We start from the raw sequence: 27,323 nt of genomic DNA on the forward strand, positions 1-27,323 counted from the left end.
GTGGGAACCCAGGAAGACGCCCAAAGCACGACGAGATCCGCTGCCAGCAGCCAGCCCCACCCTGGACTCCTTCCCACACCCGCTCGGGCAGCGGGGAGCCACCTACAAACTCCAGGACCCGACCCCAGAGAACTGGCCCGGGCCGCCCCTGCCCGCCCCCAGTCCCCGCCTCTCCCTCCCCCTTCTGCCCGCCCTCGACCCCCCCGCCCCTGCCTCCGCCCCCGCCTCCGCCCCCCACGTCTCTCGACTCCCCCGCTCCCATCTGCCCCAAGTCCCCGCCTCTCGCCGCCATGCGTCCCCCTTTCCAGCCTCCCCCTGACCCCGACTCAAGCACCGCCCGCCCCGCCTCTCGCCCCTCTCTGCCCCCGCCTCTCACTCCCCTCTCCTTCCCCGCCCGCCTCTCACGTGGAGGTTGGGCCGGACCCGCCCCGCCCCCCAAGCCCGGGTCCCGCCCCCGCGTGGCTGGCAGCTTCCTGGCCCTATCATTTCTGCGCTTGCTTTAGCGGCTGCGCCCCGGCGCCGTGCCAGGGGGCCGGACACTCCAGTCGCGCGGCACAGGCCTGAGGCCTCTCAGGGCCACCCCGCCCCCTGTCCGCGCGCCGGCCTGCCGGGATTGGCCGAGGACGGCCTCCGCCCGAGCCCGCACATTATGTAACGCGCCCCGGGGGCCCCCGCCCCCTCGCCCTGGCTTATATAACCCGGGCGCCCCGGCTCGCGCCCCGCCCCAGGGCCAATGGAGGCCCGCGGAGTCGGCCCCAACAGCCAATCGCGCGGCCCGGGGGCGGGGCCGGTCACGCGGCGGCGGGGGGCGCGGCGCCGGCTGCTGCCCGGCACGCGGCGGGCCTCGAGACTGCGCGCGGGCGGCCCAGAGGGCGAGCTGCTGCGCGCGGGGCCGAGGGCGGGGGCAGCCGGTGAGTGCGCGGCCGGGCGGGAGTTCTCAGCACCCGCGCGCGGCAGAGGAGCCAAGCGAGTGCGGCCCTCAGTACCGGGGGCTCCCGGAGCGTGGCGCTTCCGAGCCGCCCGGCTCCACAGGCCCCAGCCCTCGGCGTGCGGGAAAGTTGGGGCAGGGGTGAGGACCGCGCGGTCGGGGCGCCCCAGCCAGCTGGGCCGCTGGCGTCGGACTGTCAGTTCCGCTTGTCCCTTATCACCCTTGTCTCCTCCCCACAGGCCGGACTTCTGAAAGTCGAACGAGCTCCGGGTTTTGGAAATGCTGGAGGGAGAAGCCCCTCGGAGATGAGCGTGACCCCCTGGCTCGTGGTGGCCGCCTCTTACGCCATGGCGCGGACCAGAGTGAGAAACCGGTGTCTGTTGCCGACTGCAAAGTGAGCGAGAAGAAAGCAGCGGGTTGTCCCAGCCCTACATGGAGCCCCGCGGAGACCTCGAGACGCCCCGCGGGGAACCTCCTGGCCCCGGGGGACGGGGGGCTGAGGACGAGGCCCTGGGCGAAGAATCGGCGGAGCGGTGGAGCCCCGAGTTCCATCTGCAAAGGAAATTGGCGGAGAGCAGCCACAGGTGACGCGCTGGCTTCAGGCCCAGGGCCCCATGCGTTCGTTGTCCTTCCCGGAGCAAGGAAAGGGGGACCTAAATCTTTTTATTGTTTTGTTTCTAAGTCCGGGGGAAAGTGTAGGGGGAGACTCGGGCAACGTAGGATGAAGTGATCTGGGATACTGAAGAAAATTACCGAAGAGTACCTGGAGAGAAAAGTGGTTACAAAAGTTAGCTGAGTTGGGACTCAGGTGGATTAAGGGAAAGTAAGTGGAGAATGTTTGTCATTCACCAGTTGCTTTGCCTGAAGTTCCCCACCTGGAGGAAGCGGGGTCACCAGCCTGTGGAGTGAATGATCTGATGCCAGTAGATTACTTAGAAACCTATCTGGTTTGCAGTTTGTGTTCCCTATAACCGCAAGATGCTGTTACCTTCATAGGTGTGAAGTTGTAATTTTTTTTTATCTTCCAGTGAACAGCAAGATCGAAACAGAGTTTCTGAAGAACTTATCATGGTTGTCCAAGAAATGAAAAAATACTTCCCCTCGGAGAGACGCAATAAACCAAGCACTCTAGATGCCCTCAACTATGCTCTCCGCTGTGTCCACAGTGTGCAAGGTAAACAAGCCAGAGAGAAATTCGATCCTACACATGCACCAGGACTCACACAAGCAGCCAGAGAAGTGATCAGTGGGGTCTTGGTCAGACAGATACTTTGAGCTTTTTCTGGTGCTTTATGGAAGATGAGCAAATCTATGCCAATTCCATTCGTGTCTTAATTTTTCACATGTGAAAGACCAGAAAAACTTTTATCTGTATAATAGTGTATAGTAACTATGCAATGTTTTGCTCATTTGTTGCAAGAGAGTAGAGTTTAGCATAAGCACATTTTGAAGGCTAACCTTTTAAAAAAACATTGTCTTCTATGGAAGTTACGGGGAAAAAAATGCATTCCACTAAATAGTTACCTTTGCATGCCATACACATTCTTTTAAAATGTGGTAATGATATATTAGGAATTTATTAAACTAAAAATGAACCGTTGTAAACACTTTTCTTTTTCTCTCTGACATCTCAAGGGATTTCATTAAAGCCATATTCTCTTTAGCACAAACCTCAGTGCATCATATATGATATGTCCCTGAATGATGGAGTAGTTTCTGCTCCCCCCCCAAAAAAAAATTGTGTATGCATCTGAAATTTTTTGTTAGTACCTTAAATATATCTTGCTCCCTGTGATCCAGAACATGCAGAATTCATAAAATCAACTCTTAAGTTTGCACAATTATCAGTAGTTTAGGTAAAAGCAGAAAATGATCTGTTTTTGAGAAAAATGCACCGAGGTGCTCTCATCCGAAAAAAATAATCCAGCTTGATAGTGATGAAAATGGTTTCCTAAAGATACTGTTGTCACTGGACTACCTGTTTATCTCCCTGTGTTTCTTAGCAAACGGTGAGTTTTTCCAGATTCTCAGTCAAAATGGAGCACCTCAGGCAGATGTGACCATGTACAGTCTTGAGGAGCTGGCCACTATTGCTTCAGAACACACTTCCAAAAACACAGTAAGAATTCATGCATTTTGCCGTATCAACCTGGGTGACTTTTCCTAAGGACCTGCTCTAGATGTAGGTTTTTAAGAAGAATTAACAACGTTTCAGCAACCACAATTTGAGAGAAGCAAAGGAGGAACTGCTAAAGAGGCATGGTGTAGCTTCACCCTTGCCAGAGAAAACATCCAAAAGCAAAAGCAGCCCATTCTGTGTGCTGTGCAGTTCAGTGACTTTGGTTATGAGGTGCTTCTAGCTCCTTAGCATTCCCGAGCTCTCTTGAATTAAGAGAAAGCAAAAATTACACTGCAGAGTAATTTCCTGCATCTTATTCTAATCTCCGAATTGTTAATTTCTATTTATATCATTCTTAGTTCCAATATCTACTACTTCAAGTTGTAACAACTGGATGTTATAGAACAGGTGAGTTGAGATGCTGTCATTTTTCATAAAATTTTGGAAGAGACCTTTAGTATATCTTTTTTTAATCTCTCTTCTTGGTTGACAGAGTAATTGAGCCTCATGTTTGGTTGATACGGTGGAGATTACTTACTTTTTTGTACAGACCTCAACGTAATTGTAACTTAAAGATTTTGTAATAGTGGAACATGAGCTATCCCTACTATTATAACAGTGCTTATTTTATGGACTGGTGTGTACATAGTACTGTAATAGGTGCTATGGAGATTTTTTTTAAATAGCTTAAGAAAATATTTGTCTTTTAAGATATTTAAAATAAAGCTAGAGAGGAAAGCATGCCAATGCTAGCAAACAAACTGCGGATTATAAGTAAGTTTCATTTATGTGTAATGGAAGAAATTAGAGCAGTGATGCTTATGTAATGAGGTTTGTCACAGACAGCTTCTTAAAGTAGGTGAATCTTCAGCGTGTCTTAAAGCATAGAATCTGCGTTGATGATGAGAACACCGTCCACCCAGGTGTAAGGCACAGTTTGCAGAGGAAAAGTTATGTGCCATATGTATGTTTAGTCTGCATAAAATGATCTAGTATATTTTTTGGCATAGAAATCGAACCTTCAGTAGGTGAAGTGCAGGTCTTAGGAGAATATTTAAGAAGGATGTTGGAGAAAATTCTTAGAGGAGTTTTGTTGCATTCGTAGGTTGTGCCTGTGTATTTTAAGATATTGATCATGTTAGAGATCTAGAAGAAATTTACCTTTCAGGGAATATTGCTGGCGAGTACCTCAATATTTGCATTTATTTTAAATGTTTTTCATAGGATACCTTTGTGGCAGTATTTTCATTTCTGTCTGGAAGGTTAGTGCACGTTTCTGAACAGGCTGCTTTGATCCTGAATCGTAAGAAAGATGTCCTGACGTCTTCTCACTTTGTCGACCTGCTTGCCCCTCAAGACGTGAGGGTATTCTATGCGCACACTGCCAGAGCTCAGCTTCCCTTCTGGAACAACTGGACCCAAAGAGGTAACAGGCCCAATGTTTAGATGTCTGTCTTTCCTCATCAAGATCAGTTTCATTCTTACAGGAATAGTACAGAAATTAACACATTATTTAGAACATGCAAACTATCTGTTTTTTCTTATTCCTGTTATAGAAAGTTATGGGATGAAAACAGCATTTTAAAACCTTCTGATAACATAAAGATTCAATGCATTTTTTTCCATTTTGTCAGGTCTGTTTCACAGATTATATGTCATAAGTATTATTTCATTACCAGCATATCGTATAGTGGTTTAGTTGCTCTGAAGGCTCTGTTTCCTTTAAGTTAAAATTAAATATTTTTCCTCTTTCATGATTTTCTTGTATGAGAGATTTTACTTTGGAGATAAAATGCGGATCATTAGGCTGGGCATGGTGCCTCACGCCTGTAATCCCAGCACTTTGAGAGGTTGAGGCGGGTGGATCACCTGAAGTCAGGAGTTCCAGACCAGCCTGGCCAACATGGTGAAACACCGTCTCTACTAAAAGTACAAAAATTAGCCGGGCATGGTAGTGCGTGCCTGTAATCCCAGCTACTCAGAGGGTTGAGGCACAAGAAGCGCTTGAACCTGGGAGGCAGAGGTTGCAATGAGGCAAGATCATACCATTGCACTCCAGCCTGGGTGACAAGAGTGAAACTCTGTTACTCTGTTTCTGTGAAAAAAAAAATTTTTTCTTCAGATCATTAGCTGTCTTACAGTTTTTCTTGCCCCTGAAAGTTATGAGTCTTATTACTTCGTTTTCCTTCTGGAATGCTTTTTTTCCTAATTCAAAGATACCTATTGCAATTTTCTTTGTGACATTTGGTCCTGTGGGATCTTAATTTCTTTCTTTTCAGTCATCCGTTATTATTTTATATTCTTTGTGAAGTGTCTCTTAAACAGCTTTAAATGTGTGTGTGTGTGTGTGTGTGTGTGTATATATATATATATCAGGTTTCTCTTTGATTCCAAGCCCTTCTCTCTAATTAAAAAAAAAATTCATTGTGGTGAAAACACATATGATTTACCATATGATATAGTTTGGCTGTGTCCCCACCCAAATCTCATGTTGAATTATAACTCCCACAATTCTCATGTGTCCTGGGAGGAACCCAGTGGGAGATAATTGCATCATGATGGCGTCTTTCCCATGCTGTTCTCATGATAGTGGATAAGTCTCATGAGATCTGATTGCTTTAAAAATGGGAATTTCCCTGCACAAGCTCGCTCTCTTTGCCTGCCACCATCCATGTAAGATGTGACTTGCCCCTCCTTGCCTTCCACCATGATTGTGAGACCTCCCCAGCCATGTGGAACTGTAAGTCCATTAAACCTCTTTCTTTTGTAAATTGCCCAGTCTTGGGTATGTCTTTATCAGCAGCATGCAAACGGACCTAATACACCATCTTAATCATTTTTAGGCATTCACTCCATTGCTGTGAAGGATGTTTACGTTGTTGTGAAACAGATCTCCATAACTTTTTTATCTTCATATCTGAAATTCTACTATTTCTAATTTTTTACCCACTACTTCATTTATTGAAGGATAGCTTTACATGTTTCTTATTCCAGTTATAGATTGCCCATCTTTTAAAAATAGTTTTGCATAAGCTCTAGAAAACGTGTGTCATCCCTGCTTGCTTCTACCTCATCTCTTTTCCCATTTTTCAAAAATATTGATTTTATTTCTCTTCCCCTTTCCTAAATATACATTTTCAACCTTTAATTGTCTGTATTTGTTTCTCTGCTTTTGTTAGCTGTTCATTCTGTAAACATTTGTTTAACAATTACTGTGGGTCAAGAACTAGTCCAGATGCAGATACAGCTGTGAACAGGACATACACAATATTGTCTGCCAGGTCTTTCCCATTTTTCCCCCAGGTATTTTTCCTTCAGCACTGCCTGTGTCTTTTCAACCTTTTCACTTTTGCTGATTACTGATTACTGGGATATTTCCTTTCTGTATTAGTCCATTCTTACGCTGCTATAAAGAACTACCTGAGACTGGGTAATTAATAAAGGAAAGAAGTTTAATTGACTCACAGTTCCACTTGACTGGGGAGGCCTCGCGAAACTTACAATCATGACAGAAGGGAAAGCAAACCTGTCTTTCTACACATGATGGCAGGAAGGAGAAGAATGGGAGCCGGGTGAAGCGGGAAGCCCCTTATAAAACCATCAGATCTCATGGGAACTTATGATCATGAGAATAGCATGGGGGAAACTGCCCCCATGATTCAATTATCTATCCCACCAGGTTCCTCCCAGCACACATGGAACTATAGTTCAAGATAAGATTTGGGTGAGACACAGCCAAACCATATCATTTTGCTCTTGAGCCCTCCCAGATCTCATGTCCTCACATTTCAAAACACAATCATGCTTTTCCAACAGTCCTCCAGTCTTAGCTCATTCCAGCATTAGCCCAAAAGTCCAAGTCCAAAGTATCATATGTGACAAGGCAAGTCCCTTTCACCTATGAGCCTGCAAAGTCCAAAGTGAGTTAGTTGCCTCCTAGATACAATAGAGGCACAGGCATTGGGTAAATACACTCATTTCAAATGGGAGAAATTGGCCAAAACAAAGGGGCTACAGGCCCCTTGCAAGTCTGAAATCTACTGAAGCGATAATTAAAGCTCCGAAATAATCTCCTTTGACTCCATGTCTCACATCCAGGTCATGCTGGTGCAAGAGGTGGGCTCCTGCAGCCTTGGGCAGCTCTGCCCCTGTGGCTTTGCAGGGTACAGCCTCCCTTATGGCTGGTTTCATGGGCTGGCATTGAGTGTCTGTGGCTTTTCTAGGCACGCAGTGCAAGCTTTCGGTGGATCTACCATTCTTGGATCTGAAGGATGGTGGCCCTGTTCTCACAGCTCCACTAGGGAGTCTCCCATTGAAGACTGTGAAGACTCCGAACCCAAATTTCCCTTACACATCTGTCTTAGCAGAGGTTCTCTATGAGGGCTCCACCCCTGTAGCAGACTTCTGCCTGGACATCCAGGCATTTCCATACATCCTCTGAAGTTTAGGCAGAGGTTTCCAAACCTCAGTTCTTGTCTTCTGCACACCTGCAGTACCAACACCATATGGAAGCTGCCAAGGAGTAGGCTTTCACTCTCTGAAGCTATAACCTGAGCTGTACCTTGGTCCCTTTTAGCCACGGCTGGAGCTGAAGCAGCTGGAATGGAGGGCACAATGTCCCAAGGTTGCACAGAGCAGTGGGGACCTGGACCAGGCCCAGAAAACCATTTTTTCCCTCCTAGGCCTCAGCCTGTGATGGGAGGGGCTGCTGTGAAGTCTCTGACATGTCCTGAAGACATTTTCCCCATTGACTTGGTGATTAACATTTGGCTTCTTGTTACTTATGCAAATTTCTGCAGCAGGCTTGAATTTCTCCCCAGAAAATGGGTTTTTCTTTTCCATCACAGCTTCAGGCTACAGATTTTCCAAGTTCTTATGCTCTGCTTCCTCTTGAATGCTTTACCATTTAGAAATTTCTTCCATCAGATACCCTAAACCATCTCTCTCAAGTTTGAAGCTCCACAGATCTCTAGGACAGGGGCAAAAGTTGCCAGTCTCTTTGCATGGCAAAAGTGTCCTTTACTCCAGTCCCAACAAGTTCCTCATTTCTATCTGAGACCACCTCAGCCTGCATTTCATTGTCCATATCACTATCAGCATTTTGGTCAAAGCCATTCAACAAGTCTCTAGGAAGTTCCAGACTTTCCCACATTTTCTTGTCTTCTGAGCGCTCCAAACTGTTTCAGCCTGTTATCCAGTTCCAAAGTCACTTCCGTATTTTTGGGTATCTATGGCAGCACCCCACTCTGCCGTACAAGTTTACGGTATTAGTCCATTCTCATGCTGCTAATAAAGACATACCAAGACTGGGTAATTTATAAAGGAAAGAGTTTTAATTGACTCAGTTCAGCATGGCTGGGGAGTCCTCAGGAAACTTACAATCATGGCTGAAGGGGACATGTCCTTTACGTGGCAGCAGCAAGGAGAAGTACCAAGCAAAAGGGAGAAAAGCCCCGTATAAAACCATCAGATCTCATGAGAACTCACTGTCACCAGAACAGGGTGAGGGCATCCACCCCCATGATTCAGATACCTCCCACCACGTCCCTCCCTTGACATGTGGGGATTATGGGAACTACAATTCAAGGTGAGATTTGGGTGGGGATACAGCCAAACCATATCACTTTTTATGTAAAATATTAGTATGCCCTGAAATAATTCTTTTGGATCTCAGAATTCACTTATGCCATAAGGCATGATGTAATTCTAGTTTACTCTTTATATTGTACTTTTGCCTTACAAATCTCAAGGATTGGTACTCTTACTGAGAGCAGTTGGTTAACGCCACCCCCTTTCTAGGCTATGCCTGCGTTACCTCCTTCGATTCCTTGCTTTGAGCACACAGAACATCAAGAGGACTTAGGAAGCAATCCACTCAGCTGTTGTCAGCCTATGGTCCCATATTAGAATATGTTTTTGTTTAACATGTCTTGTACAAACCTCTTAGAAGGATCTGACCATTACTTCAGAGCACGCTTTTAGAAACAAGCATCACATATTTACAGCGTAGGAATGGAAATGCATCATGGGCTCATGTCTGCTGTCTTAGATCACGTAGTCTGGCTTTCAGTGGTCCAGGACTTCTAGTGAGTGCAGTTGGAGTTCAGGTGTCTGGTGTGATGAATAAGTGGTATAAGCAAACTGACCTCATAGTAAAGGCTGTTTTCTGTAGAAGATTATACCAATCTTCAGTGCTTTATTAATGCTTTCTGATTCTTCTATGATTGTTTCTTAGAAGTATGAAGACCTGGGCTGCTTATTCAATATTTTGGTTCTTTTGGATTCTCACTGTTTATGCTGCCTTCAGTGTATATTTTTTGAACATCTCACAGTTTTCCATGGTTCCTATAACTGGGGACTTCTTGTTTCAGTGAACAAAATGCCCAAAAGATATTCAGGAAGCTCTAATCAGAGGAAATAACATACAGTCAACAAACACTGGGCAGAAATTTCAGCCCCCTCATCTGCCTCTAAGGCAAATTTAGACATTTCTGAATTACCACCTCATAAATCAATAAAATTGATGCAGAAATCAACAGAATGGCTAGGAAATCATTGGCATGAGGGTTGTGAGAAAACACTAATAAAACTCTGAAGATTGGTACAGTTTTCTGGAGGTTTATCTGTACACAATAAAGTCATAAAACGATTCTATCATTTAACCTAGGAACACAACTTTTTGAAATTTATCCAAGGAAAGAGCTTAAAGAAAAAAAGAAAGTTATATATCATATAGCTAAAAAGCTGAAAATAGTCTGAATTCCCAATTTTTTAGAACAGTCCAGACTAGGCTGGGCGCAGTGGCTCACGCCTGTAATCCCAGCACTTTGGGAGGCCGAGGCGGGCGGATCACGAGGTCAGGAGATCGAGACCATCCTGGCTAACACGGTGAAACCCCGTCTCTACTACAAATACAAAAAATTAGGTGGGCATGGTGGCGGGCGCCTGTAGTCCCAGCTACTCAGGAGCCTGAGGCAGGAGAATGGCGTGAACCCGGGAGGCGGAGCTTGCAGTGAGCCGAGATCACACCACTGCGCTCCAGCCTGGACAACAGAGCGAGTCTCCGTCTCAAAAAAAAGAAAGGTCCAGACTATTACAATGGAATGGAATATTACCACCAGAATAATTATGTCCAAGGATCATTACATTGACCTTTGAGATAATGAACATGGGCAGTTTGGGAATTATGGAAAGTAATAAGGGGAAGAGATAAAACCGATTCTCACTGTTATACCTGAGGCTCACGGTTCCAGTACCAAAGCCAATACTAGTATTTCCCAATACTAGAATTGGGAAATACTAGGATGTGACTGGATCTCAAAATGAAGGAAGGGGGTTCCATTTTAATCAAGGAGACCTCTCTCTCTTTTTTAAAAAATAGTTTGTTGTTTGGTAATGGTACAACATTGTTTCACTGAGAAAGACTTGGCTAAGAGGGAGTGACTGACCAGGCATCTTTCTTTCTAGCAGCTCCACGGTATGAATGTGCTCCAGTGAAACCTTTTTTCTGCAGGATCCGGTAAGTATAGTGGCTCGTGGAAGCCAGAAACAGTGGATTATTTTGCAGTTAGTTTGATTCTTATGTATTCAGCTCACTTCTGTTACAAGATACAAAAAATAAGACTTGTTTCTTGCCACAAGGAGTTCGTTTTTGATTGAGAAGAGACATGCTCATGAGAAAACTAGATAAATAATGCAATAGGAGACCGGGCACAGTGGCTCACACCTGTAATCCCAGCCCTTTGGGAGGCAGAGGTGGGCGGATTACAAGGTCAAGAGGTCGTGACCATCCCTGGCTAACATGGTGAAACGGAGTCTCTACTAAAAATACAAAAATTAGCCAGGCGTGGTGGTGCACGCCTGTAGTCCCAGCTACTTGGGAGGCTGAGGCAGGATAATCACTTGAACCTGGGAGGTGGAGGTTGCAGTGAGCTGAGATGGCATCATTGCACTCCAGCCTGGTGACAGAGTGAGACTCTGTCTCAAAAATAATAATAATAATAATAATAATAATGCAATAGGAAAAAAGTCTAGGAAAATCTTAACTCTGGGAGCATACGTGTAAGAGTCACTAGATGTGAAGTACACTAAAATGACCGTTGTTTTGGGCTCTTTTTTGTTTGCTTTTTGTTTTTCAGTCACATTTAAAATTAATTTTTGAAATTTTTAATAGCTTTAAAGAAAGCAAGAGATTTATATTTGTGAGAAGGATTTAAAAGATCTAGAGACAGTGAACCAGAAGAAAATAGATGAAACTTTTAACAGTGGTTGATTGCTAGTGGAAATTACTACTGAATTTTTTTATCTTTTAAATTTGCTGCAATATATTATTAGTGTTCCCTTTATGTTACATACATAATATATGTAATACATATATATATTCTGTTACATATTATGTATATAAGATGACAATAACGTATTATGTTCTTTCATAATAAAGAGAGCAAGTATTTTAAAAGGACATTGTGATTGCCGGTTTTAGTATTGAAGTTACTAAACGCTCTAGATGTTTAGAGAGAAGAAAAACCCTCATGGTGAAATAGTCTAATATTTCAATACTCCATGGAATTGGGAGACTTGAACTCATAGGATCTGGATGCTGGGGAGGGACGGCCTGAGGAAGGGCGCAGCAGTGAGAGGAGCTGTGTTGTTCCAATGGGTCATTCACAAGTGAGTTGTATGAAGATCTTAGAACAGTTCCTGCCTCCTAATAAGTGCCATGTGTGTTTCCGATGTTAATAAATGTTTTGGGGTGCTTTCTCTGAGCCAGGCACTTTGTCAGTGCTGGGATCCAGAGTTCTTGCCTCATGTACCTTAAATTCTGTGAGGAGGAGACCAATAATAAACACATATTCAAATGCCTATGTGTTGGCTCGTGATAAGTTGTATGTAGACAGCAAAGCAAAGAGCGGGAGTTCTGGGAAGTGGGAGATTGCTGTTGTATTCAGGGTGATCCAGGAACTCGTAGGAAGCCTAATTGGAAACAGCGACCAGAAGGAGGGCAGGGGGTGAGCCACACCAGTATCTGAGGGGTGGCAAGTGTCTGAGAAAGTGTGTTGCAGGCAGAGGGAGCAGCAGGCACAGAGGCCCTTGGGGTGGGCCATGCCTGGCCTGTGGGAGGAGTGACATGGAGCTGCTGTGGCCAGAGTGGTGGAAGGAGCGAGGATGGAAGAAGACAGGGAAGCACGGGCCACAGCACAGGGAGCTGTGACTTCTGCACGAAGTGTTTTATTTCAGTTTATCCCTTAATTATTTTCAAAATGTTTTTCTTTGGGAATTTTCAAACATAACACAAAAGAAGAAAAGATAATGTAATAAACTGCTACGGTCTCATCACCCAGCTTTTTAAGAATTTGAACCCTGGCCAGTCTGGTGTCATCTCTGCCAGCACCAATTCCTTAACCCCCTCTTCCCAAGTTACCAGGCAGCGTAGCTCAGATCTCGTCTGATTTCCTCCGTCAATATTTCAGAGTGTCATTCTAAGAGAGAAAGTTCTCATTCATGTTTTAGGGCTCAAAATGGTCCCATCTTAGGCCAGTAGGAATCCTTTTGGGTTGGCCCCTGTACCCTTGTGAGAGTGCCCCATGGTCTTTGACAGCTTCCATTGTTTTAAGCACGAGATGCCCCAGACTCATTTTAGACATTCCTTAACCCAGACGTGGCCTCAGTCATTTCTTTAAGGATCCTGGTTCCTTGTGGTGGGAAATGGCATCCATGTTTGGAGGCCCAATCTGGATGATAGGGATGGTTGCTGCCACAGGGTTGTCATTGCTTCTAGGAATTTTCAGTGAACGGAGGTAGGAAGCATTCATTTCAGTTTCCTTTTTTTTTTTCTTTTTTTTTTGTGACAGGATCTCACTGTGTCCCCCCAAGCTGGAGTGCAGTGGCACAATCTCTGTTCACTGCAACCTCTGCCTCCTGGGTTCCAACGATTCTCCTACCTCAGCCTCCCGAGTAGCTGGGACTACAGGCATGCACCACCACAGCTAATTTTTGTATTTATTGTAGAGACAGGGTTTCTCCATGTTGGCCAGGCTGGTCTTGAACTCCTGACCTCAAGTGATCCAACCTCCTTGACCTCCCAGAGTGTTGGGATTACAGGCGTGAGCCACCGTGCCTGGCCCAGAAACGGTTTCCATTATGAAAGGCTGGTGTTGGCTGCAGTGTTGAAGAGACTTTGGAGGGGGAAGAGGGGAGGCAGGGAGGGGAGTTGGAGGCTGTTACAGAGGTACAGGGTATAGGCCAGCATGCCGAGGGAGGTAGAAATAGTTGTATATTCTGGATATTTTTTACATTTGATCTTAGCCAAAAGGCTGAGAAGAGATATTCTGGATATTTTTTAAGAGCTAATTACCAGAATTGTATTAATGGGTTATATTTGGAGTGAGTGTGAAATAAGAGTCAAGGATAACACCAGGAGTTTTGGGCTGGAGTTACCATTTATTGAGGCAGACGAAATTCTAGGAAAAGCAACTTCCTGGAGGAGGAGGGAAAGAATGTGGTGCTTAGTTTTAGATAAGCTAAGTTTGAGATACCTGTTGAATATCTAAGTTGAGACTCTATGAGAGTCTGGAGTTAAGGAAAACTTCCAGGCTAGAGGTAGATATTTGGGTCATCAGCATGTAAATGGTATTTAAAACCCTTGGGCTGGATGAACCTGAAAAATGCATTCGCGGATGTGGAGGGAAGCCGGAAGGTGTGAGCATGGATGTGGGTCAGCAGCACCGGGACACAGCTCACTCCCCGATGATTCTCTTTTCTTGGTGAAATGGGAAGCAAGGTCATCAGTTGAGGGTGCAGAGTGGAAGAAGATTCTGGAGTGTGTGGGAGAAGAGAAAGAGCAAGGTGGGGCCGAGTGCGGTGGCTCACACCTGTAATCTCAGCACTTCGGGAGGCCGAGGCAGGCGGATCACCTGAGGTCAGGAGTTTGAGACCAGCCTGACCAACATTTGAAACCCCATCTCTACTAAAAATACAAAAATCACCTGGGCGTGGTGGCGCACACCTGTAATCCCAGCTACTCAGGAGGCTGGGTACTCCTGGGTAGGAGGTGGGGGTTGCAGTGAGCCGAGATTGTGCCGTTGCGTTCCAGCCTGGGCGATAGAGCAAGACTCTTGTCTTTAAAAAAAAAAAAAAGTGAGGGGGAAGTAGGAACAGACTAGAGAATCTCTGGCAGCACTAAAGACCCCCTTAGGATTGGCAGTCACACCTTTACGTGCTGGCAAGAGAGTAAACAAGTGATTGGTAAAAGTTGGGGAGTGTGAATTCAGTCTTGGGCTTTTTGACTTCTAGGTGAAGTGGCATCTCCCAGTAGAAGCGTCTGCTGGGCAGCTGTGATCTTTGAGGTGATCAGTCAGAGCCGCCCCTGCCGAGAGGTTCTTTGTGAGGAGTGGAAAGGAGCGCACCCTCTGGGCCAGGGACAGGGCTTGCTGAGCTTGGTTTTAGCCTCAACTTTTTCTTTCCTTCTCAGCCAAATGCCTTTATGGATGGAGCGCCTGACCTCATGCAAGGGCCCTCATCACTGAAGCTGGAGACGAAATTGGTTCTTAGAGAGTGTAGAAAGGGACGACTGAGAACTAGCCCCAGGGCATGATTGCAGGGGACCCTGTTTTCTCTCTTGTGACACCTGATGTAGATATGTGAGATGAGACGATTGTGCTTGTCCCTCTTCATAGCAGAAGGGGAAAAGTCAAACTGGGAATTCAGTGCATAGAGGCTAGGAGAAAAGTCATGAAACCACTAATTCTGTTTTTACACTCACAGTAATCTAAGCCAGCTCTTTACACAACCTCTTACTTGTTGAATAATATAGAAAATTTAAGCTACCATATTCTTTCTTTTGAAAACAAACATGTTTAAACATTTTAGATGTGGGTATGTCTCTCTTGGATATTACCAATAAAACGTTTCTCCCAGCCTTGTTTTGCCATGGGCCAGTAGCGTGCATCAGGACCAGCACTAATATCTTTAATCTCCTCAGTGGAGGTGAAGACAGAAAGCAAGAGAAGCGTCACTCCCCATTCCGGATCATCCCCTATCTGATTTATGTACATCGCCCTGGCCAGCCAGAATCGGAATCGGAACCTTGCTGTCTCACTGTGGTTGAAAAGATTCACTCTGGTTATGAAGGTAAATCAGTAGATAAGATGCAGAGATGTCAGCAATCAGATAGGAACATGGGAAAGTCCGTTTACGTCAGTCATAGAACAACAGAAGAGCTCTTGGGTCTCCAATTTGACCCTTAACCTCTTCAGGCGTTTGAAGCTGGTTTTCATTGATGTGTCTGTTTACTGACTTTTGGCTTCTTGTATGTCATTGCCTTCATGGTCAGCATGGCTGAACAAATGGTCTCAGCACAGGATTTGGTGACAGATACAGTCTTCTAGTCCTCCCTCTGCTGGTGACCTTTTGCTTGTGCAGTGTGGCCTTTTGCTTGTGTTGTGTGAAATAAGTGCTGAAATTGTTTCCCAGAGAGGCTACAAGAGTGATTTTGTTTTTGAAGTGTTTTGAAACTCCCTGAGTAAAACGTATATTTTATCTTTTACGAGCAGAACTATGTTTTTAAATGAATATATCATGCATATATCAATACATAGGCAGTTTCCATGTATTACTGAAAAGTCAGTTCAGATGTAAAATGACATATGCTTTCCTACAAATTACCATCCTATGTAACAGTCATACAATAAAAACCACAGGGCTTATGAGAAAAATGGGTTTAGGAGCACAAAACTCAAAAAGTTGCATATTAAAAATAAAACAAATGGAACAAAAATGATAATCATTTCATACCTGTTAAATGATTAGGAAATATACAGACACTACAATAAATATGGGTCATAGCACAGGATGGACTGAGGTAGCAGGTAGATGTTTGAGGTGTGTATGCATGTTTTTGTGTATTCTTTTTTTGTTGTTGTTTTGCTTTGTTTTGAGACAGGGTTTTGCTCTGTCACTCAGGCTGGAGTGCAGTGTATGATCGTGGTTCATTGCAGCCTCAGACTCCCGGGCTTAAGTGATCCTCCCGCCCCAGCCTCCAGGGTAGTTAGGACCACAGGCACGCACCATCACGCCCAACTAATCTTATTTATTTTTGTACAGACAGGGTCACACTATGTTGCCCAGGCTGGTCTCGAACTCCTGGGCTCTAGTGATCCTCCTGCCTTGGCCTCCTAAAGTGCTGGGATTATAGATATCAGCCATCACACTTGTTTTGGTGTTATTTGTAAGTGGTTCCTTTCAACTGGATGCTGTTTTCTGCATTCACTTAAGGTTTCTTGAAAATAAAATAGTGTACAAGCAAATGAGATATTAGCACTTGCTCAGATTGTTCCCTAATATATCAATCACTTATTTTTTTTTTTTTTCTTGAGTCTTGCTCTGCTCCTCAGGCTGGAGTGCAGTGGCGCGATCTCGGTTCACTGCAACCTCTGCCTCCCAGGTTCAAGCAATTTTCATGCTTCAGCCTCCCGAGTAGCTGGGATTACAGGCGCCCACCACCACACCCTGCTAATTTTTGTATTATTAGTAGAGGCAGGGTTTTACCGTGTTGACCAGGCTGCTCTCAAATTCCTGACCTCAAGTAATCGGCCTGCCTCGGCCTCCCAAAGTGCTGGGATTACAGGCGTGAGCCACCAAGCCTGGCCACACTTCATTATTAAAGCAAGCATTAGAATAGAACTGACCATACTAATTTTATTACACTAAGAATATCCATATGGTACTAAATAATATTTGTAGTATTTTTGTTTGTTTAGTTATATGCAGCTACTAAATCTGATTAAACTTTTTAGTCACTCCAGTTTTAACTATTAAATTATTTGTCATGAGCCAGGTGTGGTGGCAGGTGCCTGTAATCCCAGCTACTTGGGAGGCTGAGTCATGAGAATCACTTGAACCTGGGAGGCGGAGGTTGCAATGAGCCGAGATCGTGCCACTGTACTCCAACCTGGGGGACAGAGTGAGACTGCCTCCAAAAAAAAGAGAAAACTATTTAACGTGCACATTCTTTCTCTCTGTGTTTAAAATTGACTTTAATAGGCTTCACATTTTTACCTAATTAAAATGTAGTTAGTGATGAAATTATTATTTAACTGTAGCTTTGGCTGCTTGAAGGCCAGGCCCCTAAATGAGATTTCTACCATTTCATATAGATTTTGTTCTCTTTTTAATATGTTAAGTGGTTAGTTAAGTGGATGATTAATCAGATATTTGCCTTTAAATGGGTCTTCGATTTTTTTTTCATAGCTCCTCGAATCCCAGTGAATAAAAGAATCTTTACCACAACACACACCCCAGGGTGTGTGTTTCTTGAAGTAGATGAAAGGTAAGCACTTCTTTAAGCCTAAAATAAGTTTGTTTCTGAAAATAAATATAAATGTGAAGAAGTTTATGTTTGCATGTTTATACATTATATAACTGAAATCTGTCCATTTGCCTATTTGATCTTTGTTAAATGGAAATATATGTTGTCTAAATTTTTAATATAAATATCTTGCATATTAGAAAGTGATTACAAGTTATATTTGATTTCTCAACAGTATGCTTTAGCTAGGCCAAGAATTATTTCATTTTACAGAGAAGACAGTGAACCCAGGGGCCAGTTTGCTGAGAACAGATGTATAGTATCTGCGCTCAAACTGGGACCAAGACTCTGGTCTTCTAGCACCTATTCTGGTGTTATTTCCACTTGCCAAGTGCTTCTCAAAACAGTTTATGATGAAATTTTGATTAGTCTGAAGTGGAGGCGAAGGTGGGGAGAACAGATTATTTTTTATAAAGAATTGTTCTTTATTTTGAACTTCTGAACTTCTGTCCTTCCTACTTTTGGGGGATGTTGAAATAGTCTTTGTTATTTAAAGGATAGTGATAGTAGGTAGTTGTTACTGCTTGTTGCTGTTTTTTAATATCTTTATTTGGAAAAAGTAAATATCAGTATCACTACACCAGTATCCCACAATTTTTCCCCGTATTTATTTTTAAATTTTACTTACTCATGAAATTCAAAAATCTGGGAACCAACGCACCACACCACACGTAACTGTAAAGCAAAAATGTCAAAAACATTTTTTGATAATTTTTTATTAAAAAAATTTAACATCTGAAAATGAGTGTATTTGATAGCATTTACCTTGAAACCAAATAGTAATGTGTGAAATACTTAATCTGTATAAAGTAAGAAAATTCAGCTAAATATAATTTTAAAAATAGCTTAAATCTCTTGTATTAGAAAATATTTGTGGGTTTCTACACATGGAAAATATTTATGGAATCCAGTTTTTTCTGAGGCATCCTTAGTCTTACCATGGTAAGTTTCCCATGAACCTTTATCCTGAAACTATTTCTGTGTACTAGCTGTCTGTCTATCTGATATTACCTTTTGGGTGACATTGTTTTTTTGTTGTGTTTTGTTTTGTATTTGAGATGGAGTCTCGCTCTGTTGCCCAGGCTAGAGTGCAGTGGCGCGATCTTGGCTCACTGCAACCTCCACCTCGCTGGTTCAAGCAATTCCCCTGCCTCAGCCTCACAAGTAGCTGGGTTTACAGGCGCACGCCACCACACCCAGCTAATTTTTTTATATTTTCAGTAGAGATGGGGTTTCACCATGTTGGCCAGACTGGTCTCGATCTCCTGACCTCAGGCAGTCTGCCCCTCTCAGCCTCCCAAAGTGCTGGGATTTACAGGCATGAGCCACCGCACCCGGCCTAGGTGACATTGTTTTTATGTAATCTTAATTATGCTGTATGAATTAGCAACCTGCATTATTCATTTAACGTCATCAGCATCTTTCTACATTACAATGTGCTTTTTGTAGACTTTTTAAATGGCAACATAAACACAATTATGGAGGGCATCAGAGTCCTCTAAGGAACGTGCTAAAAATACAGGTGCCTGGTCTTACTTCCAGAGATTCTGATTTAGTAAGCTTACAGCGAGCCTGTGGATCTGTATTTTAGCAAGTTCCCTAGATGATTTTGATGCAATGTGTCAGATAACCAACGTGTTAGATGATACAGCCGTTTCCCCCAGGATGTGCACTTGGGTTCTTTGTTGTTTTTATAAATGCTAAGATAAACAGCTTTACATAAAATTGTCTCACATTTAGAATGAAATACAGAAGTGTTTTTAAAAACATATAAATTGTAAGAATTACCTGATGAGTATAACGTGCCACCTGTGTTGTGTATCTGTATCCCAGAGCAGTGCCTTTGCTGGGTTACCTACCTCAGGACCTGATCGGAACATCGATCCTAAGCTACCTGCACCCTGAAGATCGTTCGCTGATGGTTGCCATACACCAAAAAGGTCAGGACCTACTCCTTTATAGGAGGAAATGTTCTTCTCTCATTGATTTGTTCTAATTTTTCTTTTCCTCTCATTAGAGCGCAGCCTTTAACCAGATAGGCATTATATTGAAGCTGCTAAAGCAATTGTTTTCTATTTAGACATACTAAAACAGGCCAGGTGCAGTGGCTCACATCTATAATCTAAGCATTTTGGGAGGCTGAGGTGGGCGGATTGCCTGAGGCCAGGAGTTGGAGACCAGCGTGGCTAACATGAGGAAACCCATCTCTACTGAAAGTACAAAAATTAGCCAGACATGGTGGTGCACGCCTGTAATCTCAGCTACTCAGGAGACTGAGTGAGGCACAAGAACTGCTTGAACCTGGGAGGTGGAGGTTGCAGTGAGCCAATATCGTGCCACTGCACTCCAGCCTGGGCAACAGGGCGAGACTCAATCTCAAAAAAAAAAAAAAAAAAAAAACCACTAAAACATGTACAAATAAATGGCTTAAAAAGGACATTTATAATCAGTATCTATGTTACATAAATCCTATTTTTGTCTTATTATTTTATATAGTCTTGAAGTATGCAGGGCATCCTCCCTTTGAACATTCTCCCATTCGATTTTGTACTCAAAATGGAGACTACATCATACTGGATTCCAGCTGGTCCAGCTTTGTGAATCCCTGGAGCCGGAAGGTTTCTTTCATCATTGGTCGGCATAAAGTTCGAACGTAAGCCAGTCAGTTTTCATATTTTCTAAAACATCTCCTGTATCAAATAATATTCCTTAGCTTATTGACTGCCCTCTGACTTAGTTGACACATGAACTAAATAAAGCACAGATTTTTTTTTCGGTGCTTTGGGAAGATAGTTTGACAATATGTACCATGAGCCTTAAAGTAGCTTAAATGTCCATCATTAAGTGAAATCTGGAATATTTGCTTGATGTATTATTATATCGGTCAATGAAAATTTTTGCAGAGATCACATAACATGGAAAAATATTTGACACATTAAATATAAAAATCAGCATACAAAATTACACCTATGATTATAATTATGTTTAAAACATAAACATACTATCAAATAAGGAAAAGAGGATTGAAAGGAAATAAAATATGAATTTTGGTTATGTGTAGGTACTAGGACCTACAGGTGTTTTTTTCTTTTTTCTTTTTTTCTCTCTATTTTAAATATCTCTTTAGTGAGCATGTAAAACTTTTTATAGCAGCCTTCTGCCATCAAATTCCACTTAGTCGTGTCTTTTTTTTTTTTTGAGACAAGTTCTCCCTCTGTTGCTCAGGCTGGAATGCAGTGATGCAGGCACAGCTCACTGCAGCCTCAACCTCCCCTGGCTCAGGTCATCCTCCCACTTCAGCCTCCCAAGTAGCTGGGCCCATAGGTGCTTGTCAACACATTCAGCTAATTCTTGTATTTTTTGTAGAGATGGGGTTTTGCCATGTTGTCCAGGCTGGTCACAAACTCCTGCGCTCAAGCATCCTCCTGCCTCCCAAAGTGCTGGGATTTTGAAGGCGTGAGGCACTGCGCTTGGCCTGTGTCCATTTTTTAATATTTCTTTTCCTGGCAGCACAGCTGACACCAGCTTGTTTGCTTGCTGTTGCATGTCCACGTAACAGCATCATGTGGAATAGAATGAGACCAACCCGGCCCACTACTTCTTGCAGGCTACAGTACCCCTAGGCCCTTGAATCTTCGGTCCTTTTTTTTTTTTTTTTTAGTGAGATAGGGTCTCACTCTCTCACCCAGGCTGGAGTACAGTGGCACGATCGCAGCTCACTGCAACTTCCGCCTCCTAGGTTCAAACGATTCTGCTGCCTCAGCCTCTCCAGTAGCTAGGATTACAGGCGCACACCCGGCTCATTTTTTGTATTTTTAATAGAGACTGGGTTTCACCATGTTGGCCAGGCTGCTCTTGAACTCCTGACCTCAAATGATCTGCCCGCCTTGGCCTCCCAAAGTGCTGGGCTTACAGGTGTGAGCCATCATGCGCAACGCTTTGGTCCATTTTTAATTGAACTCTAGGCCTTTTGACCTGGCTCTAGGTTTCCCTTTGATGTCTATTTTTTTTAAGCATGGAAATTTTTCTTGACTCCAATATCATGCTGAGATCGAGAAGTTATGTTTTTTGGTATCTTGTTATACAGCATTGTCTACATGAACATGAAACTGAGAACCAGTAAGACGTATTTGAATCACCTGTTAATATTACAGTAGAGATGATGTGCAGAGCCATGGTGAGAAGAGGTCTCAAGGTTGCTCTTACCTCTTTCTACTCCAGGTTTGGCCTCTCTGCAGAGCACGTCTAGAACTTAATGGAAGAAATGGGCTCCTGGCCGCCCTAACTCATGAGACTGATTTGTGCTAGAAAACAAACTTGATTATTAAGAAATACAGCTGCCAAGTAAAACCATTTGTATTTCTCAGAAAGGACTTTGTCCCTTTTCCCAACCTCCCCGCCCCAAGTACGGAAACCTATTGGGAAATGAACATGAAATCCGATGGTTGCTTGGCATGAATGTAGGAAACCATAGCCAGTAAGATGCCTTCATGAGGCTTCCATCTGGGGCTCGTTGATGGTCTGTGTTCCCCGGCCCCAGTCAGAGTTAAAGAAACAGCCTAGATTTCTGAAGCTCTCTTTTCAGTTCTTTGATGAAATATATGTGAAATTACCCAACATATAGTGAATATTCAGAATGTTTTCAGTATTTTTAAAAATTACACCAGTATTTACATCTTAACAACAAAGATTATGTGAGGGAAAGGATTTAAGGTCTAGTAGGTATTCATCTTGCTCATAAAATAATAATTATTCATTATATTTATAAAGTATAAAGCTCTGTGTAAGACAGTGTACCAGGCCTTGAGAATGTGATGGTAATCAAAACGTTCTCTTTACCATCAGGAAACCCACACTGTAATGGGAGAGACAGTAAATAAAAATGGCACTGTCATATATAACTAGAGTTTGGTAAGTGTGACAGTTGAAATGGGAAGGGGGTTGCCAGACTGTTTAGCAAGGGACCCTGCGCATCTCTCTCAGTCCTTCCCAGCAGCACTGCATGCAGGCAGGTCAGGTGTCCTCAGCTCTCATTTTACAGGTAAAATCCATACTGTGGGAACTAGAGTAACCTTCCCAGGGATCACTTGGGGAGGAGTGAAAGTGGAGACTGCAGCCAAGTTTTCTCTCTTACTCCTACTTCACTTCACATACACAGCAACATCATACTTCATGGCATTTTTGTTGCTGTTTCGTGAAGGCTGTCTCCTTATTGCCTGCAGATTAATCAGTTTTGCATTACATAATTACTGATTTAAAATACACTTTATGTGTCATTCTTGTAATCCCAGCACTTTGAGAGGCTGAGGCAGGAGGATCACTTGAGGCCAGGAGTTCAAGACTGGCCTGGGCAACATAGCAAGACCCCATCTCTACAAAAAATGTAAAAACAAAAATTAGCTGAGCATAGTGGTACGTGCCTGTAGTCCTCCCAGCTACTTAGGAGGCTGAGGCAAGAGGATTGCTTGAGTCCAGGTAGTAGTAAGCCAGAATTGCACCACTGCACTCTAGGCTGGGCAATAGAGCAAGACCCTGTCTCTTAAAATATGTATATATACACAATTTAGTTTTGCAGAAATTTTCACAACTAGGAATATGTAAATCTCATAAAGCAATCTGTTCTATTTCCATTTCACTCAAAAAATAAATTCCAAATACCTCTGAAAGGTTTTCAAGCTCACAATGTGTTTATATTAGGAACCAAGTGTACTTTTATTCCCAGATCAATCATGTATTTGTTCCTTTAACAAATATGTAGTGGGTGCCTGCTATGGACCAGACACTGTTCTAGGTACTGAAGATCCAGGAGTGAACAAAATAGGCAAAATACCTCTCCCCGTGGCGCTTACCTGGCAGTGGGTTATAGGGAGAGACAGCTACATAAAACGTATAGTGTGTCAGATTGTGATATAAGGTTATATATTCAGTTACTGCTTGCCACAGACATATGGTGTACCTGACAGCATGCAGATAGATATTGATCTAGATACAGTCTAGATGCTAAGGGAGAGAAAGGCGATTGGTGCAGCTGTTCCACTGTGATGAGAATGTGCAGGGTGAGTGAATAGTCCCTACACTTGGCGATATTCCTGACTGCTTTTATGACACTGTCAGCATCCTATGATTTTCTTGATAATTTCTGCCTTTGGGAAACTGTTTCAGTTTTTAGGTAACTGAGATATCAGTTGAGAAACGGCAGGCTGGCATAATGAAAAAGGACAGCCCAGGCTTGGGGGTCAGACATAGGCAGATTCAAATCCTAAGTGCTGCTTCTCCGTTATGTGAACTTGGGCCAATTCCTCAGACTACCTCATCCCCTGACTTTGCATATTGGGGATAATTCCTACTTTCCGGGGTTGTTGTGAGGACTCCATGAGCTGATGGCAGCTGATTCAGTGTGCCTCACGAATGGGACTTGCTTTACCAAGGTACCCACAGGCAGTAGAGTGTGGTGGCACACAGTGTGGGCTCTGGAGCCCAGACTCTGGTCCCTTCGTGAACACCTGCTTCCCCCTTACCTGCCAGGCCACCTGGAAAATGTAATTTAATCAGGTGAAGGAGAAAATACTTGTAAAGCACTTGAAAATAAGGGTTTTCAAAATGTTAGGTATTCTTGTGTGTTATAAAAACTAGTACAGGCCGGGTGCGGTGTTGGGAGGCCGAGGCGGATGGATCACTTGAGGTCAGGAGTTCCAGACCAGCCTGGCCAACATGGCGAAATCCTGTCTCTCCTAAAAATACAAAAATTAGCCGGGCATGGTGGCACGTGCCTGTAGTCCCAGCTACTCGGGAGGCTGAGGCAGGAGGATCGCCAGAACCTGGGAGGCAAAGATTGCAGTGAGCTGAAATTATGCCACTGCACTCCAGCCTGGGTGACAGAGCAAGACTCCGTCTCAAAAAAAAAAAAAAAAAAAAACTAGTACAGTGCCTGTCACATAGAAGGTCCCAAGTAGACATCAGTTCCTTCCCTTCTTTGTGATCCTCTCTGTTGGCATGGGTGCCATTCACTGTATTCGGGTCATAGATGCTCTAAAATTGGAGTGTGAGACAGACTGAAGGTATTGTAATAGCGACATTTTCACCACTAGGGTGGGTTGCAGAACCGTCTTAATTAGATAACTTAAGTGTTAGGTGCATTAAACGTTAAATGTTGTTTGGCAAACTTGGGGCCTTTAAAATTCTTATAGTCAGTTACTCAGTTACTGTCAAATTTTGAAACCAGTTATTTGCGAAAGATATTTTAGTAGCTAAGGAGGTTACTTGTCACTAATTTTAGATTTGTACATATATAGCCCTGAAACCATTACGGAAAGATGAGTACTTTAGAGAAACTTAAGGGGCCTGTTAATGTCTCATTTGTCTCTCATTAGTTTCTGTACCTCCATGGGTAGAATTCTAGCCTCATATTTTCTTTTAGGAGTCAAAGAATTGTCATAGATCTATCTTGGAATAGTCTATAAAAAATCACTTTCGACTTCACATTTAAATTGTTTGACTCAGTCTCTCACTGGGAATTTTCTAGGAGCCCACTAAATGAGGATGTTTTTGCTACCAAAATTAAAAAGACGAACAATAATGACAAAGACGTAACAGAATTACAAGAACAAATTTACAAACTTCTCTTACAGGTAAGGTGAGATTTTTAAAAATGCAAAATTCCCGAATTGTGTTTTGTTTTAATGCCCAGTAAAGTCACTTTACAAAAATAAACTGTAAAGGGAGACACATCTTTGCCCTCTGCATTCCAGAAATTTTTGTCTTTCTCTTTTCATTTTTAAATTAAATTTTATTCTTTGTTCCTTATTCTGTGTTACACAGAATATTTTTGTAGGAACCCATTGTAAGACAGCAAGCCAAGTGACTGAGAGAACTCTTACACTGCAGACGCACCAGTGTGCTCAGCCTTTGGGTTTTGGCTTCAGGATTTTTTAAATAATTTCAGTTTTAAAGATGGGAGGAGAGGGATGGTAGATCTCAGTCTCTCTTAACTATTGTAAGGTAAAAGTGGGGAAATACGTGTGTTGAGAAGAAATACCAAAGGTGTTTTCTATAAGAGATTCAGTGAATAAGTGGGAAATAGAACTGATGGCGTCACGTAGAGTAACTGTCCTCAGTGGTTTTCAGAATGTCTCCCATAAAATCTCTAGGGTGCATGAAATACCTGCCACATTCTTGGAAAAAGTACAACATATATTTAGTTTGTTCTCTCTATTCTAAACTGGACACAGAGAACTCGAATTTATTTTCAGGTTTTAAAAAATTAATTATACTATGGCTTTTTAACAATGTGTTTTCCTGGAAGTACCTACCTAGACTAGAACATAAGACCTTGCCCTTGAGAATTACCGAAATGACAGAGGAGTGCCTTTCGTGTCAGCGTTAAAAGTACCAACCTGCACACACCTAATTGGGGATTTCAGGAATTGTCATCTTAATTTTTAGACGATTCTAGATGAGCTCTGAGGTGGCTGCATTTAGACACCCAGCAATTCTGGACTTGTTCCTCTCTGTCCTTCTAGCCAGTTCACGTGAGTGTGTCCAGCGGCTATGGGAGCCTGGGGAGCAGCGGGTCGCAGGAGCAGCTTGTCAGCATCGCCTCCTCCAGTGAGGCCAGCGGGCACTGCGTGGAGGAGACAAAGGCAGAGCAGGTACATGGGCTTATGTCACATCCTTATACAGTCGTTGTGTTTTCTGTACTACCTCAGTTCTGCACGTGGTGACATCGTAGTATGTATTCCTGACTCGAAGACCTCATCTGATAACAGACATTTTCATCCATTTTGCTTTGGGAAAAATGTCTGTAAAAAGAAGATATCACTTTTGGAATGTGATATTTGAATTAATTGTATGCATTCTAAAAATTAGCATATTTTGAACGATTTATTTCGAATTTGTTGGTACCAGTATCCTGTGGCATGGTGCAGGAAACTGAATTAAAGCGATTACTGTGCTTTAGTCATTATGTCTTCAGAGAAACAGAAGCTAAGTGTATTTTGTTTATGTATCTTTAGTGGACATTTTTGTAATTTTTGAAACATATTTTATCTTTCCTTTCCCTAAGATGACCTTGCAGCAGGTCTACGCCAGTGTCAACAAAATTAAGAATCTGGGTCAGCAGCTCTACATCAAGTCAATGACCAAATCATCATTCAAGCCAGTGACGGGGACACGCACAGAACTGAATGGTGGTGGTGAGTCAGCGAATGATGGTGGTGAGTCCTCCCCAAGGATCTCCTCCTGTGGGCTATCACTCTCTACATAGATGTCACGTATGTGATTCATGAGCATAAAGTCATGACCCTGTGTTGGTGCTTTTCATATTTCTTGATTTGCCTAAATAGCAAAGTAATAGTAGTAATAATAATGGCAACAGCAAATACTATTTTGAAAGTAAATGGTATTAGAATGTGTTTGTAATAGTTGCAGTTTACTTTTACTGAAGACTTAACTTTTCTGAAAATACCAACAAATTATAGATTTTCCTCCCTGCATGGGCATCTCTTTAAACAAAAAGAGTGGATTTTAGAATGCATTTTAAATAATAAAGTATATTAAAATGAAAATCCCTTTCGTCATTTCAAACAGAAATCTTTGTGACCTGAATTCAATGAAAATCTTTGGCTCTTTTCTTGACGTGTATTTACTTTTCTCAAATATGAGGTGAGGAGCACTCCAAAAGAGCTGGATCAGTAGTAAAACTGGCATCATATTGAAAAGTTAACCTAGTTGCATTGCATGGCATAGGGAAGTTCAATAATATAGAAATCAAATTAGATTGACATTTAAATTTAGCTAACTTTGCCTTCATTTTTCTTCCTGAATGTTAATATAATTTGGAAGTTGTGATGGATCTTGGTCACTAAATGTTATTAATCTCTATCATTGTCAAATGTAGACGTTTTACACAGTGG

General features: G+C 43.0%; 1 protein-coding gene across 13 annotated transcripts in view; it reads left to right on the forward strand.

Moving 5' to 3' along the window:
* Nucleotides 1–816: 816 nt before the first annotated feature.
* The window catches only part of PER3 (period circadian regulator 3), a 64,366-nt gene continuing 37,859 nt past the window's right edge, over nt 817–27,323 (forward strand). For 5 of the 13 annotated variants that reach the window (XR_002520896.2, XR_002520898.2, XR_002520903.2 and 2 more), the window contains exons 1-13: nt 817–911; nt 1,168–1,512; nt 1,957–2,102; nt 2,932–3,047; nt 4,272–4,473; nt 10,515–10,566; nt 15,028–15,176; nt 17,295–17,373; nt 19,246–19,352; nt 19,909–20,065; nt 24,935–25,040; nt 25,932–26,060; nt 26,474–26,624. Coding sequence is in view for 10 of the 13 variants with exons in the window: in XM_017956804.3 (XP_017812293.3) it covers nt 1,361–1,512; nt 1,957–2,102; nt 2,932–3,047; nt 4,272–4,473; nt 10,515–10,566; nt 15,028–15,176; nt 17,295–17,373; nt 19,246–19,352; nt 19,909–20,065; nt 24,935–25,040; nt 25,932–26,060; nt 26,474–26,624 (1,546 nt within the window). In the remaining 3 variants the exon portion in view is untranslated. The other 8 variants (XM_021935665.2, XM_021935670.2, XM_021935661.2 and 5 more) reach the window with 7 other exon arrangements.

This window comes from Papio anubis, chromosome 1, assembly GCF_008728515.1.
Source record: "Papio anubis isolate 15944 chromosome 1, Panubis1.0, whole genome shotgun sequence".
NCBI lineage: Eukaryota > Metazoa > Chordata > Mammalia > Primates > Cercopithecidae > Papio > Papio anubis.